The sequence below is a fragment of the Heloderma suspectum genome, chromosome 2 (assembly GCF_057233095.1).
Source record: "Heloderma suspectum isolate Gila_16-S chromosome 2, 16-S_ref, whole genome shotgun sequence".
Classification (NCBI taxonomy): domain Eukaryota; kingdom Metazoa; phylum Chordata; class Lepidosauria; order Squamata; family Helodermatidae; genus Heloderma; species Heloderma suspectum.
Genome location: NC_139459.1, coordinates 115664808 through 115682068, shown reverse-complemented (window position 1 = coordinate 115682068; position 17261 = coordinate 115664808). Strand labels below are relative to the sequence as shown.

The window sequence follows — 17261 nt, the reverse complement described above, 5'->3', positions numbered from 1 at the left end:
TGAAAGAATAGTTCTACTAATTTAGTCTCCCAACTAGTTTACCTAATGAAGCACTGGGTTTAAAGATTTATTATTAGTATATTCAGATAAGAAAAATTAAAAATGGAGCAGTGGCTAACAGTAAATAGAGGCTATGTGATATTATAAGTCTAAAAACATCTGAAGGGCACCACATTGGGGAAAGTTGCTGCAGCGTAGCTTCTAACATGTAAAACATAGTCAAAAGCCAGAATTTCAGGGTAATATCTTTAATTTTGTCACAATATTATGGACAATTTTCATCCAAATTGCAGAGTCTAAACATTCACCCTATCTCTTTACATTTCAGAAAATAAAACTCTGCCATTGAGATCAAATCAAGCTTTTATCAAGGCAAACTAAGTATGCAATGTACTTGCTTTTAATCAATCAGAACAAAAGTACGTATGCACACAGCGTTTTTCAGTGACTTCTTCGGGAAAGATAACAATCTCTCAGAAACGGAAACTGCGTAACACTCCACAGCATATAAGCTCTTTGGCATGACATGTCTTGACATCAGCTATATTACTTTTTTCACTAATTCTCACTTCATTAGCCTAAGCAAAGATGTCACACTGTCACTACCAGCCATAAGCCTTTGTCCATATTGCCTTCTTCTTGAACTCTGGGAGAGACCTCAGGGCCAACAAAGACGCTGAGAAAATAAGGAACATTCACAACATCAGTCAACACTGCAAATAGAAATATCTGCTCTATGACTGCATGCTTTAATTATACACTGATTTGAAGAATATTCCAGATCTTTCATTTGGACTCCCTAGAGCAGCCGGACCCAAACCTGAGTCCTCAGATGTTACTGAGAGTCCCCATCAATCCCGCACGCATCAGCAATGGTCAGAGATGAAGAGAATTGTAGTTCAACAACCTCTGGGGACCCAAGGTTGGGAAATGTTGCCCTAGAGCATCATGCAACTTCTTAAATAAACCTATGTGTGGAAGCACTGAGGTGTAGAACATGGAGATGACTGTGGCAAGACAAAAGAGAAGAACCATGCAGATCCTCTTTGCCAATACTCAAAACTAGGGACTATACAATACTAGTGTATAGTATAGTATAGTATAGTATAGTATAGTATAGACCACATATAGCTTCAGGTAAGACCCAAATTATTTAAATTTTAATAAGTAATTCATATATATATATATATATATATATATATATATATATTTGATCAGAGTAATTATGTCCAAACAACAAATAAAACATTTTCAATTTTTAGACAGCAGATTCAAAAATGGCTGAAAAATGCAAAATACAATTTTTACTGTAGGAGAGATAATTTCTTTCATTTTCTTTTATTAAACATGTTTTGCTTCGTAACTGACATAACCCTCCTTCTGAAATTTAGCACTGATATTTTCCCAAGCTGAAAGACTATAAGAATTCAAACTCTACAATACCTTTCAAAAGATCTCTGGAAGACTGGGACAGTGCTTCATTCAAGCTCTCCATTATGTTAAACAACCAGTCAATAAACTAGAAATAAATGTAAAATTAAAACCTTAGAATAATTTTCTAATCAGGACACCTTAATCCAGCCTTCTCCAACATGGTTTTCTCTAGATGTGTTTGACTTCCATTCCTTTACTAGTTGGGGATGATGTAAATTGTAGTCCAAAACATCTGGAGAAAACCATATTAGGGAAGTTTGCCTTAATCAGCTTTCGCAAGTTAGTTCGGAAAAAAGAACCAGTTAAGTTCACATCTGTTCAGATCTGAAGCTCAAACTATGTATGACATGCAAATGCATGTTAATGGTAACCCAATGGCCTGTTTTGAAATGCAAACGCTACTTCTGAGGAGGGCCAGCAGGACTGGAGAAACTGTGTGGGAAGGAAGGGGGCATTTAACCCCCTTCTTGGAAGTGCTGTAAAACAGAGGCATAATGGTGACATAATATATGTCATCATATGTAACATCTTTGCCCCGCCGGCCCTCTGCAAATGAGGGCCTGCTTAATTAAGCATCCCTGCTTAATTATGGTTAGTACACTAACCAAGGTTTATTACCTTAGAGAGCAATCCTATGGTCCCTGGCTGAGCATCCCAGAGACCACAGGATGGCTTGGAAAACCCCACCTGACAGTACTCTGATCTTAGAACAGTGAGTCAGAGTCAGAGATCCACCCCCCAACCCTGATCCCTTGCAGCCAGCATGGAGAGAACAACCTCTCCAAGGTCAGAAAATTGACCTCTGGGGGGGGGGCGGAAGGGGGTGTTCTGGTGGACAGGGATAGGCGGAGACTGGAAAGACCAGGATACAATTTATCCTGAGTCTCCTCCAGCCTTCTTTCCTCCCCCTCCAAAGCACCCTCGCTAGAAAATAAAGGAGATCAGAGAAAGAGGAGACAAAGATCGCCTCTGCTGCTCCTCCCGCCCTGCCTGCTTCAGCCTGGCAGGGCATAGGAATCTCAGAAGCCGCCACATTTGGGGGCTTCTGAGCAGTGAGGGCTCAGTCCATAGGACTGCACCCTTAATCTTGTGGTTGTTGCTGGTTTAGCGTGCGGAGCTATATACATTCCTCCAGGCATATATATATACAGACATACCAATGAGATCTGCATGTCACCTTGCAAGAAAGAAGAAATGGCCTTCACTGTGGTATCTTCAGGCATTGCTGTAACGCTTAAGCATGGTTTGAAAATGAAAGTCCAAATTATGACTTAATGTTCTGGTTTGCAGCCAATCCTTAACCATATCTTAGGAATTTAGTCTTAACTCTTAATCATGGTTAATGCATTATGGCTGCACAGGGAGTCTGTTGTGACAGCACCATGCATAGATAAAAAGCAGCACATAAAGGCTGGGTTCACACCATCACAGAGAGAAAATAAGCCATGGCGACTTATTTCCTCTCCCCTCATGTGCTGATTGCATGCCAGGGGGTGGGGGCAACGTAAATACCACTGGCAATGCAGCTTGTCGAATTGTGTGAACCTAGGCAGGGTGGCTTGTTGCTGTGGGCAACAAGCCACTCAGAACCCTAGAACAGGCCATAGGTTCTGGGTGGATTGTTATCCACAGCAACAAGCCACCCTGGCTGGATTTGCACAACACGACAACCCATGCTGCTGGGGGTAATCCCCCAGCACATGTGGGGAGGGCCACCATGGCTTATTTCCTCTCCAAGATCATGCAAACCAGGTCAGCGAAATTGTTGAATACAGTTCTATGCCAATATGATTTTGAAAATACTCATTTAATGCTAGTTAGGGTTATTCCTAGCAACGATTATTCTGTGTGTCCCTTCACTATCCATTTCATAAGGGGCCGGTGTACAGAATCAAGCAGAACACAACAATCATTATTACTTACAGATTCAGACCTGCCACAGAGATCAACAGTGTAATTGATACTGTATATTAATCATAATGAACCCTTCTCATATTAGGCTTCTCTCAACTAGAATGACTTTGGGAAACACTGCTGTGTTTTATTGTTACAAGGTGTGAAGTGACCCTAAGTGAAGCATACACCATAACTGTGAATAGCAAGCATTATAGTTTATCAGATGCATGCTTTCAAAGCCACTGAGTGAGGTTCCAAGGGCGTTGCCCCTCAATCTGAACAAATCACTAGCGCAGTAAATAACTAATTATGTCACCCAACGGTGCATTTAGAAAGGCTAAGCCTTATCTATGTATTGGATACTTTTTCTTTCAATATCAACCTCCCCACAACTATCACCCCACACAGAAAATATGAATTGAGTATTCGAAATCAGATTCATATCTTATAATGCAAACAACAGTACTATTTCTGCTTGAGCAGTGCACACGCACTCACTCACGCACTGCTCTTACCACTAAACAACAGTTTGTCACAGGAAGTACAATAAGCTATATCCAATTCCTAAATAAACTCAGAGTTGAGCTTAGTGTACTGACATAATAAAGGAAGGAAATCAGTAGTTACCCCTCCCCACACCACACCCTTCGCTTCTGATCTCTTTCTAAGCCCTATTTCTTATGCTCATCCTTCCTATTTAACTAAGAAGCACTTCCTCTATTTCATATGAACCAAGTTGCACATCAAGATTGGTAGATCGGTCTCTCCTCTAAGGATTCCTTCGCTTTGGGAGATTAGATTGGTGGGACATCTGGTGCATGCTGACTACAGTGATAGCTCTAGCCCTTTTGATTTTGTTGCAAAAGGAGATCTATTCTTGAATCAGCTTCCTTGAAGATTTTAGATATTAAAACCTTTTCATTCTCTCAAGTTTACAGTTTATGCAGACACCTCTTCCACATTTTCATTACCCCATTTCTATTGTATCTCATGGAACTGTAATTTATATTTACAAGTTGCTTTTAACATTTGGTTTTATGGCATGTTTTGATCCCACCAATCACTCTGTACGCTGATTTTACAAATCAGTCACCGTAACTGCTTTGAAAAATTAATATAGATGCATACACACAAAGCCTATGTTCTGTACAGAATTTATTGCAACACTGACACTAAATCAATCACCACAAATAATCAGTATGAGTTCACTGAATATAGAAAATTCTCAGCGTGTTATGGAATCCCCAAGTAGAACATAAATTACATACCTTTTGTGTTTGTTCTTTCCAAGGCTCTTTAGCCAACAGAACTTGCAAACTACCTGGAAGAAGAGTGAGGATCTCTTGCACAGCCACGTTGTCTATTGGACGCTTGCCCAAATAATTTGCAGACAATCCTGATGTTGCCTCACATACCCAGGGAGACCAGTCAGCACCGAGGCCAAGCAGCAGTGGTGCAGCGTGGTCAGCCCACGCAACCACAGAGGCAGCAAAGATCCACAACAGGAAGCTGACAGCCTAACAGGAAACAGATGCACATTTTGCTAATGGGCACAGTGAAGTCTGGAGAGGACTATAAAGCCACTGCAGCAATTTGTAAGGTATTGAGCTCAGAAGCTCAAAAGAGAAAGTTATCATACAGGGAATTTTAATGGTTGTACATTAGCACAGGAACATCTGAATGGGACATTGACTGGGTTTGCACAATTGTCACAGCTCATTGTGGCTTATTTAAGCCATGATGAGCCATGAAGCCACAACTACAGCTTGCCATGTTGCGTGAGCCTGACAAGGGTCAGTTGTTGGCGTGGTTGTTTTAGGGTTGTCGGTAGTTTATAAAACACACAACACACCCTCACTGGGTTCGCATTGCACAACAAGGGGTCACAGCTGGAATATTCAAAAAGGCCACCCACATGATGCGACAACCCATGCAGGTAATTAACTCATGGTGGGCTGTCATGACATGCAAACCAACCCATTATGTGACTGATCAAAGAAGATTTGTGAGGCGGGAAGAGGGGAAAGTAGGTGCTATTGTCTCTCGTTTCTACAGGTATTAATTTCTCTCTAACTTGTTCAGATAACTGAAACTATGGTGTTTTGTAGCATATACTGTTATGCTGGGCAACTTCTGATCTCAGTGTAAGCTGGTAATATAAGGTGCTTTGGAAGAAGAATATTGACACCCCTACCAACACAATAGTGCAACAGACACTGCAGTCCAAGGAATACCAGGCCTGAAATCTGGAAGACCGAAGTTCAAACATCAACTCAGTCAGCACTGGATGACTCAGCTTAAGTTGTTGATGGACACTGGTGTGGCCCACTGGTGTGGCAAGTTTTTTGGGAGGACCAAGTACCTGAATGTTGTAAAGCACTTGTACACAAAGGCTGCATCCCTAAGTGAAAGCTACTGTCGGCTAGTGGCTGAGAGATCAATCCGTGAACCAGGAATTTTACTGTATGTCGCCCCAAATGTTTTTACTGAAGTATGGCATAGACATTTTCTCAAATAAATAAGTTTTGCCACTAACTCTTGTAGGTGGCCTCAGGCAAGCCAATCTCTCTCAATCCTCATCTCCAATATGGGGATAAAAGTAGTAACAGGGTTGCAGGAAGGTTTCTTGAGATAACGTATGTGACACTTTCTAAATCACTATATAAAAATGCTGAATGTGATTATTATGGAAAGGGCACTGAATTCCAAGGACTCACATTGTCATGAATGGGAGGGGAAAGAAGTATGCTGGCTCCATGGCTGGTGTATATTTCCACCCTTGTCACAGGTGTGCTGGGGGAATGGGAGGGCTTTGAATCCTGTGTATCCAAGGCCTTCCTTGATTCACCTCCAACACACTCCTTTTTCCCCTAGCACTGTTGGAGCACCAGTGAGGAAGGAGCAATGGTGGAGATTTCTGTCACTGTAACAAGGAGGAGGCGGCCTGTGGAGAGGGAAGTCTGCAATAACCTGAGGCCCTCCTAGGAACCACAGGATTGCAGCCTTAATGAGATTTAGCACGCCAAAAAATAATATTCGTAGCAAGCAAGCTGTTCAATCCAGCTGAATTATTTAAATCCCAGCAAATTACACAGATGGCTTCCCAGAGCTCAAAGAACTCCGCTTTTTAACCGCAACAGATGTATATCTGAAGTGATATTTTCTTTTGAGATTCCATCACTGTTCTTATAGTCAGCCATCAACCAGATGGTATATTTCCAAATTTTAAGCATCTGTTCCAAAAACCCATTTTGATATATATTTCTCAGCAATACGACATTTTGTGTTATGGAAGTAATAAGGTGACTTTTCACAAGAAAGAACAAAATAAATCTCCACATATTCCTCAGGAAGGGCATAAATCGATTTCCTGTTCTGAAAACCACACATTATTTTCTCAGCACATACCTCTTTGAGAGCCACATTTTGTATAGGTATTGCCTTTAAAGAAACATTTCTAATATACCCCATCAGTTCCAAAAGCCACTCCATTCTCTTTATGACTCCTGTAAGGGCAAAAATCACACAGTCAAGCCAAAACCACATGTGCATTTCCAAGAGCTTCAATAATAACATGGGAACCTTCCCCATGCTTCAGCTCAATGTGCATTACCCCCCCACACAGCTTTACAAACTGTGCTCTTCATACTTCAGATGTTTCCACATGCCTCCATCCAGTGTGAGAGAAGACACCACTTGCTTAAGCCCGGCTGCTGGCCCATATTGCCCTGTGACTCTATCTGAATGCAGTTCCATCACGACACAGCAGGGGTGCAGAACCTCAGGACCGGGGGCCAATCCGGCCCTCCAGAAGTCCCACTCATGCCCTCTTGGGTTCTCAAGAAGGTCATGGCCCTTCATCTGGACCCACTTCCTTTCCCACAACCACCAATTATTGGGTGGTTTCCCAGTTTTTGTGTTGTTTTTTCCCCATTCTAAGAAGTTGAAATGCCTCTAGTAAGACTTACTTACTGGCAGTAAGAGCTTTAAGCTACAACATGCTGGCATTTGGGTGTTTTGGCCCCACCCCTTTTGTTATCAGCTCTGCCCACAACCGGAATGTGGCCGGAGAGCTTCTCCAAAATGGAATTTAACCCTTGGGCTGATAGAGGTTCTGCAACCAGGCTACAGGCTTGCATCCATTGTTAGTCTAACTTAGGTCCCATTCATTTCAATGGGTCTACTCTAAGTAGGAGTAATATTGTAGACAATGCATAGTTGGGGACAATCCAACAATGTGCAACAACAATACACCCCTGCCACCGCCTTTCTGCATTAGCTGTCTGCTCATTCAACCCTTCATCTTCCCTCTTCCTGTGCTCTCTAGTGGAAATACGCCAGGTTGGGAAAAAGCCCTTTTCCTGCTGTTGCCAGCCAGACACCAATATTCAGTGGTACGCTGCCTTTGAACACGGAGGCATTTAGCTAGAGTGGCTAACAGGCATAGTTTGTGATAGGATTCAAGTACCTTGACTGGTAATTAAGGAGGTACCTGATAGTGGGCAATCTGTGGTTTTCATTAAGCATTCTTCTTTGCACAATGAAGGCAAAAAGAGACAGTAGCTCAAGGGCAGAGCACATCTTTCACATACAACCCCTGGTATCTCCAGTTTTGTTCTGATGTAAGGATCAGGTAGCAGGTGATGGGAAACTGGCAAATTTTATTTTATATTATATTATTTATTTATTTCACAATGTGTGGTCTGCAGGACAGAGGGTGAAAATGGTCCCTGGAGCTCCCTCAGTTGCCCAACCCGGTCTATATGTCCCGCATGTCTCACAAAGAAACATTTGGGATGTGCAGAGGCTAATCAATAGATGTGGATAAACAGAGATTTGATTAATGGCTCCTTCTAATAATGCAGATAGCAAGCAGAGATGTTGCAGACCACACGATCTCTTTTGCCATTAGTTCTCACCAGTGTTTTCATGGCTCACAATTCTCGCATGGTAGAAGCTGTGCAGTAGCATCCATATAACAGTTTCATTCTGCTGGCAGCCAGCTGCAATACTAATCACATCATTCCATCTCAGCAAAGGAAATCTGCCTTGAGAAACTAAATAAACTTTGACAAATGTGACCTTTTCCAAACTGTTCTGCAAAACAAACCATGAAGCAGATGAATAACAGGAAACAGACTCTTTGATGCAACCTTTTGCTAATTATTATATGAAGAGGTGAAGCATTCCCTCATAGTTACCCTGAAGAAGAGACATTGGGGCTGTTCACACAACATGCTAACCCACACTCAGTGGTTGAGTGTGGGTTGTTTGTTGAACTGTAGGTTAGCGTGTTGTCTGAATCAAGGACATTTTCCACAGGGTGGTTTGTGAACCATGCAGTGTGGCTTGTTAACTACCCTAAACAACCCAATGACAAACCATGGATTCTCAAGGTGGCTTGTTCGAGAAAAATAAGCCACACTGCATGGTTAACAAGCCACCCTGCTGAAAAATGTCCTGGGTTCAGACAACACACTAGCCCACAGTTCAACAACAGCCCACACTCAACCACCGAGAGCGGGTTAGCGTATTGTGTGAACAGCTCCACTGTATGTCCAGAACAGAGTTCTCAGTTGATCTTCTTTATGATTTGTTCTCATCCAATTTGTTTCACATTGCCCCTGAGTTTCACTTTGACACAGTGTACTTGTAAAGATGGCTCCATGCACATCCTGGCTTGCAAACCAGAGATGTAGCTTCCCACCGCTTTCTGGAGTAAGTCTCCCTTCCCTATCCGTGGTTCTACATTACTTGTGCACAGGCACAAACCATAGTTCCTTCATAAATCAGATATTATAACCCTGATTTGAAACTTGTTCTCAAACTACGGTTATGAAGAAACTGGTTTGTGTTAAATATGGTTTGCATTGTTGCACAGATACTATTTTTAAGGCTGATAAAAGAAGCGTGGAGACACATAATTTCTGAAAGGGGAGAAGGGAGCAAGTACTCACAAAGATGGGCCCTGATGTGTAAACCGCGTATTACAGGGACCCAGAGCATTTCCCAGTAAATACACAGTAATTCTCCCAAGATTGTAAGCTTGAGAAAATAGTGTCACATGTGTGCTCAGGCAACTGGGCACCTCTCTCCACACAATACTGATTCTGATGTGGAGTATGAAGAACAGAGGGAACCTTGACACATCTGCACTGGATTGTGAAGCTGCCAGCATTGTGCAAAGTTGGAAATACAACCTCCTTTGTCCCAAAGAAAGTTAACAGACAAAATTGGCACAACACTTTATCCTTGATGGCACCCTAACAAATGAACTCTTCAGCGATTAATAGTGCGGCAGTAATAATAATAAAAAGTATTTATATCCCACCCTTCTACTAAGAGTAGCCAGAGTGGCATATAGCACAACAATAATATAATCAATATAAATGCAACAAAGAATTTCTAGAAAAGATAACAAAATACAAACAACACTTGAAATATGGCAAGACACAAACCTACTACCAGCGAGAGCAAAGGATGTTATTTATTTATTTATTTATTACATTTCTATACCGTCCAATAGCCGAAGCTGTCTGGGTGGTTATATGTTAATAGTAGCAGCAATAAAACAAGGTCTTACACCAGGGGTGGGAACAACTTTGGGAGGTCCAGGGGCCATTTTTGCCCATCCCCCAAACCTCTGCAGGCTGCATTCCTGCTACTGCCCTGCAGAATTTGATGGCATTGGCAAAATATCTGCTGATTTGCTGCCCATTTTCAGTGGCAAACCGGTACAGAACACTACATGAAACTGGTGGGTGACATTGTACAGAGATCTGGGCTGAGATATCATCAGTATGCAGGTGACACACAGCTCTACTCTTGTTCCCATGGGAGGTAATGGAAGTGATAAATCAGTGTTATCACTTCTACTGCCTCCCTTAGATTGGACAATGGGAACAAGATTAGAGCCATATGTCATCTGCATATTGATCCAAATCTCTGGATGACCTCACCCACCGGTTTCATGTAGATATTAAAAAGCATGTGAGACAAGATGGAACCTTGTGGGACCCCAAAGGCCTTGAGGTAGAACAGCAGCTTCCCAGCACCGTCTTCTGGGTCCAGCCTACCTGACAGGAATAGAGCCACTTAAGAGTGATATCATGTGTACTTGTTTCAGCCAGACAGCCCTGAAGAATCCCATGCTCAACAGTATTGAACAATATCAAAAGCTGCTAAGAGATCCAGGAGATTCATCAGGGTAGCGCTCTCCATCCATCTCCCAGCACAGGCCATCCACCAGAGCAACCAAAGCAGCTTATGTTCCAAGAACTGATAGGTCCCCCTATCCCTGCTATTTGCGTTGGAAGAAAAGCTTCCATTGGCATGAACTGCTAACTGTGTAAATGAAGTCTCGTCAGGTTTGGCACTATGGTTATCATGACTTTGGATAACAATTAAATATTTATGTCTGCACTGGACATGTTGACGAAGTAGTGGATTGTTGAGGACATCATTAGGAAACTCTAATTACCCAGACACCAGTATCAAATTATTTTGTGCCCATACAATATGAACAACTACTGAAAATATGAAGTCAAAATCAGGCTTTCTTACTGCATGCCCCCAAACCTTTCAATGCTAATGCAATGTAGGATATTATAAAGAGTTTTCCTCCATTTCTAAAAAAAATCTAGATAGCTTGAATGCAATTACCTTTGAGCCTTGCGTAATTCGATCAACCTCTGTATCTGTCATCTCTGAAAGGCATTTTGCTGCATCTATGTACATCTTCACTTCATTTTGCTAAACAGAGAAAAAGATAATGCATGCTTTAAACCAAGCAAAGCTAATATCGCTAAAACATGAAAATATTATTTCCTAATATTTGCTTTTCAAAATTTCAAAATTCAATTTGGATAGCACATACATTCATACATAAAGGGTATATACCCCCAAGCACCACCAACATGCCTCCAATTAACTGGAAACAAAATAAATACACCTATCTTTTCAATGATGAGTTAGTAGAAAGAGTCCTATTGTTGAAGTTATCAGATATGCATTATCAGTATACAATGGGACCAGAAGATAGCATCACACACAAAGACAAAATAGTATTTACGAATTGCATGCCCAAATCTATCCTGAGACTACTGGAAAATAAAGAAGGTAGAAAGCTATTATAAATGCTATTTATTATATTCTTCCACTGAGCCACCTGTACTTACCAGCATCTGATAAACAATAGGTTGGTCTAAATCAGTGATTCTTAAATTATGTGCAGGTATACATTAGTGCTCCAACAAAGGAGATCGTTACCTTGTTGTGGTGCTGGAGCTTGAGCACCTCAATGATGTCATGAGCTAAACCATGAAGGGACACCCAAGACGGGAAGGTCATGGCAGAGGTCAGACTAAATATAATCCCTGGGGAAGGTAATGGCAACCCACCCCAGTATTCTTGCCATGAAAACTAAATGGATCAGTACAACCAGAGATATGTCGATATACCATCAGAAGATGGGACTCCCAGGTCGGAAGATGGTCAAAATGCTACTGGGGAGGAACAGAGGATAAGTTCAACTAGTCCCAGATGTGATGATGCAGCTAGCTCAAAGCCAAAACTATGGCTAGCAGCTGGTGGTGCTGGTGGTGAACGACGAATCTGATGTTCTAAAGATCAACACACCATAGGAACCTGGAATGTAAGATCTATGAGCCAGGGCAAATTGGATGTGGTTATTGCGGAGATGTCAAGATTAAATATAGACATTTTGGGTGTCAGTGAACTGAAATGGACTGGAATGGGCCAGTTCACATCAAATGACCACCAGATCTACTATTGTGGACAAGAGGACCACAGAAGAAATGGAGTAGCCTTCATAATTAATAATCAAGTGGCTAAAGCAGTGCTTGGATACAATCCAAAAAATTATAGAATGATCTCAATTTGAATCCAGGGTAAGCCATTTAACATCACAGTGATCCAAATATACGCCCCAACCACAGATGCTGAAGAAGCAGAACTAGATCACTTCTATGAGGATCTGCAGCACCTACTGGATAATATGCCAAAAAGAGATTTTATTTTCATTACAGGAGACTAGAATGCTAAGGTGGGTAGTCAGACGACACCTGGAATTACAGGCAAGCATAGTCTGGGAGAACAAAATGAAGTGGGACATAGGCTGATAGAATTTTGTCAAGACAACTCACTGTGCATAACAAACACTCTCTTTAAACAACCTAAGAGACGACTTTATACATGGACTTCACCAGATGGTCAACACCGAAATCAGATTGACTACATCCTTTGTAGCCAAAGGTGGCAGACATCTACAGTCGGTAAAAACAAGACCTGGAGCTCACTGTAGTTCAGATCACAAACATCTTATTGCACAATTTAGAATCAGACTAAAGAGAATAGGGAAGACCCACGGATCAGTTAGATATGAGCTCACTAATATTCCTCATGAATACGCAGTGGAGGTGAAGAATAGATTCAAGGGACTAGATTTAGTAGATAGGGTCCTGGAAGAACTATGGACAGAAGTTCGCAACATTGTTCAGGAGGCGGCAACAAAAAACGTCCCAAAGGAAAAGAAAACCAAGAAGGCATGATGTCTCTCTGGTGAGATGCTGGAAGTAGGCCAAGAAAGAAGGAAAGCAAAAGGCAACAGTGAAAGGGGGAGATATGCCCAATTAAATGCAAGATTTATCAAATCTCGATAAAATAGTTAAGAGCAGGCACATCACACTGACAACAAAGGTCCACATAGTTAAAGCAATAGTATTCCCCGTAGTAACCTATGGCTGCGAGAGCTGGACCATAAGGAAGGCTGAGCAAAGGAAGATAGATGCTTTTGAACTGTGGTGCTGGAGGAAAATTCTGAGAGTGCCTTGGACTGCAAGAAGATCAAACCAGTCCATACTCCAGGAAATAAAGCCAGACTGCTCACTTGAGGGAATGATATGAAAGGCAAAACTGAAGTACTTTGGCCACATAATGAGAAGACAGGATACCCTGGAGAAGATGCTGATGCTAGGGAAAGTGGAAGGCAAAAGGAAGAGGGTCCGACCAAGGGCAAGATGGATGGATGATATTCTGGAGGTGACAGACTCGACCTTGGGGGAGCTGTGGGTGGCGACGGCTGACAGGAAGCTCTGGCGTGGGCTGGTCCATGAAGTCACAAAGAGTCGGAAGTGACTGAACGAATAAACAATACATTAGTGCGCTGAGAGAGGGGATGAAGGGTGAAAGGCAAGTAATCGTGTTGGATTCATCTACCTCTCTGCCCCCTACAGCAGAAAGGCCCCATTCCTCACTGTCCCAGGAATAAGGAAAGCAACATCATTTTGAAGGAGAGATTAAGGATGCATTGAGATTCCCTGGCACAGCCCACGCTACAGCACAGGCACAGAGGAGGGGCCATAGTTCAGTGGTAGAGCACCTGCTTTGCATGCAGAAGGATCCGGGTTCAATCCCCGGTGTTTTCAGTCAGAGCCTGAAACTCTGGGGAGCCACTGCTGCCAGTCAGTGTTGACAGTACTGGGCTAGATGAAGCAGTGGTCTGACTCGGTATAAGGCAGCTTCCTGTGTTCTTAGGGCAAAGCTCCGAAAGCACTGGGCAAAGGGGAGGATGGGATGTTCGAAGGCAGTATAAATGGGGCAATCTGATAACTGCAAGATGGATGCTTACCCCATTACTCTGGGAAAATATAGACATCTCTTTGAATGGCAAGTGTGCCTCCAATTTTAATCAAGGAGGGAAAATACCTCTGTGCCCTAGGGAGCAAATGTTTGGTCTAAATCTGGGGTAGGCAACCTGGCACCCTCTAGACGTTTCGGACTACAACTCCTACAACTCCTTACTCAGGCTCAGCACAGGTGTCGAACTGCTTCCCATTTCCCTCCTCCCCTTCCCCCAGTGCTATCCCACCCCCCACCAGCCCTTGTGTGTAACAATGAAGCATCTTGTGGCAGCGGTAGCTGCTTGCGGCTTCCTTCCCTCACTTCTTCCTAACTGCTGGGTAGCGGGAACACTGGGCATGCCCAGAACATTCTCCCAGTATCAACCCAGAGTAACCAAAAAGCAGCAGAGGGGGCAGGGAGGCAGCCGCAACTCGCTCTTCACATGCACACACACCTTGGAAAGGTTTTTCCTGGAGGGCACCTCTGGGAAACGATCCTCGAAAACTGGCCAAGTTTTTTTTAAAATGAGCCAATTACTGTACTGAGCCAATCACAGTACACACCCAGCCGTCCATATTGGAATGGGTGCTGTGTGGGTGCGCAAATAGGTTCTGAACGATGCGACACATCATTTGGCGGACTTGGGCTTGAGAGGAGAAGGAAGCAGCACAGCAGCAGCAATTTGCCAGGAGGTGGGCATTTTTTGCATGCATGTGTAAGGAAGAAAGGAGGGAGGGAGGGAGGAAGCCCTCCCTCCCTCCTTCCTCTCCTTGTCCTCCAGAATGTAGTTGGGAAGAGAAAGCAGCACAGCCAGATCTGACTCACACTGCAGTCCTATACATGTCTACTCAGAAGTCAGTGCCATTGCATTCAATGGGACTTACTCCTAAGTAACTGTCTACAGAATCACAGCCTCAGAGCCGCTTGCCTTATAACATTTTTACACGAGGCTTTTATTGCACGCTCACGGATGTTTGAGGGTCCTTTACATGACGTCGTCAACCTCTAGAGCATGTCAGCACTTTTTCAGCTTTTGTTGTTCTTTATTTGGTCAGTCGCTTCCGACTCTTCGTGATTTCATGGACCAGCCCATGCCAGAGCTTCCTGTCGGCCGTCGCCACCCACAGCTCCCCCAAGGTCGAGTCTGTCACCTCCAGAATATCATCCATCCATCTTGCCCTTGGTCGGACCCTCTTCCTTTTGCCTTCCACTTTCCCTAGCATCAGCATCTTCTCCAGGGTATCCTGTCTTCTCATTATGTGGCCAAAGTACTTCAGTTTTGCCTTTCATATCATTCCCTCAAGTGAGCAGTCTGGCTTTATTTCCTGGAGTATGGACTGGTTTGATCTTCTTGCAGTCCAAGGCACTCTCAGAATTTTCCTCCAGCACCACAGTTCAAAAGCATCTATCTTCCTTCGCTCAGCCTTCCTTATGGTCTAGCTCTTGCAGCCATAGGTTGCTACGGGGAATACCACTGCTTTAACTATGCGGACCTTTGTTGTCAGTGTGATGTCTCTGCTCTTCACTATTTTATCAAGATTTGTCATTGCTGTCCTCCCAAGAAGTAAACGTCTTCTGATTTCCTGGCTGCAGTGAGCGTCTGCTGTAATCTTTGCTCCTAGAAAGACAAAGTCTGTCACTGCCTCCACGTTTTCTCCCTCTATTTGCCAGTTATCAGTCAAGCTGGTTGCCATAATCTTGGTTTTTTAACTGCAACCCAGCTTTTGCACTTTCTTCTTTCACCTTCATCATGAGGTTCCTCAGCTCCTCCTCGCTTTCAGCCATCAAAGTGGTATCATCTGCATATCAGAGATGGTTAATGCTTCTTCCAGTGATTTTAACTCCAGCCTTGGCTTCATCAAGCCCAGCACGTTGTATGATGTGTTCTGCATACAGGTTGAATAGGTAGGGTATACAACCCTGCCGTACTCCTTTCCCAATCTTAAACCAGTCTGTTGATCCATGGTCTGTTCTTACCGTTGCTACTTGGTCGTTATACAGATTCCTCGGGAGGCAGACAAGATGACTTGGTATCCCCATACCACCAAGAACTTGCCACAATTTGTGATGATCCACACAGTCAAAGGCTTTAGAATAGTCAATAAAACAGAAATAGATGTTTTTCTGAAACTCCCTGGCTTTCTCCATTATCCAGCGGATATTGGCAATTTGGTCTCTAGTTCCTCTGCCTTTTCTAAACCCAGCTTGTACCTCTGGCAATTCTCGTTCCATGAATTGCTGGAGTCTACCTTGCAAGATCTTGAGAATTACCTTACTGGCATGTGAAATAAGTGCCACTGTTCGATAGCTGGAACATTCTTTGGTGCCTCCCTTTTTTGGTATGGGGATATAAGTTGATCTTTTCCAATCTGTTGGCCATTCTTGTGTTTTCCAAATTTGCCAGCATATGGCATGCATCACCTTGACAGCATCATCTTGCAAGATTTTAAACAGTGTAGCTGGGATACTGTCATCTTCTGCTGCCTTGTTATTAGCAGTGTTTCTTAAGGCCCATTCAACCTCACTCTTCAGGATGTCTGGCTCTAGCTCACTGACCACACCGTCAAATCTATCCCCGATATTATTATCCTTCCTATACAGAAGGATACGGTGTAGTCTACGGTGTAGATATACGGTGTAGTCTACGTAAATCTTTACGTAGACTACTGGGACCAAATAAGGAACACAAATAGCGGTGCCCATAGGCCGCCGCCATTTGCATATGCGCTTTTTTTTTCCCCCCAAAGTCATCCGTGATAGGCTACCTAACAATTAACATAGCCTATCACGGCTGACTTTGGAAATATAGCCGTGATAGGCTACGTTAATCGTTACGTAGCCTATCACGGGGGGGGGGGGGTTGTTTTTTGTTTACACTTTGTTTCGCGGCCGGGGAGACGAGGCGCTTCTCCCCGGCCTGAATTTCAGCCAGGCGAGGCGGGACGCCTCCCCCCCTCGCCTGAACTTCGGGGGGAGAAGCGTAGCGCCTCCCCTCCACCGCGAAGCACCCCTGCGAAAAGGTAAGTGACTTTCGTACATCCCTACTACTGAGTCTGCCCTGAGAGCTGCTTCCTGGGGGTGGTGGCAGAGGGGGAGAGAGTAAAAACGCTATTTCCCTCCTAGTTCTCCTGAATGTGGTTGGAGAAAGCAGCATGGCTAGATCTCAGACTCAAAGCCTCTTCTCTTTGTTGTTTGTTCCTTTTGAGCAACATCAGTGAGAGAATGAGAGAGACTTGGCAGGAGCTGGTTGGCACTGGGAGGAGGGCTTAATACTGATCTGCTTTGGGGGG

General features: G+C 43.4%; 1 protein-coding gene across 3 annotated transcripts in view; it reads right to left on the bottom strand.

Moving 5' to 3' along the window:
• Positions 1–232: 232 nt before the first annotated feature.
• The window catches only part of FOCAD (focadhesin), a 187564-nt gene continuing 170535 nt past the window's right edge, over positions 233–17261 (bottom strand). The window contains exons 39-44 of one of the 3 annotated variants that reach the window (XR_014787806.1): positions 10993–11082; positions 8250–8422; positions 6739–6836; positions 4599–4847; positions 1444–1519; positions 233–676 (exon numbers count right to left, since the gene is read on the bottom strand). Coding sequence is in view for 1 of the 3 variants with exons in the window: in XM_084834584.1 (XP_084690710.1) it covers positions 603–676; positions 1444–1519; positions 4599–4847; positions 6739–6836; positions 8250–8427; positions 10993–11082 (765 nt within the window). In the remaining 2 variants the exon portion in view is untranslated. Of the gene's footprint in view, positions 677–1443; positions 1520–4598; positions 4848–6738; positions 6837–8249; positions 8428–10992; positions 11083–17261 lie in introns of all 3 variants that reach the window. The other 2 variants (XM_084834584.1, XR_014787807.1) reach the window with 2 other exon arrangements.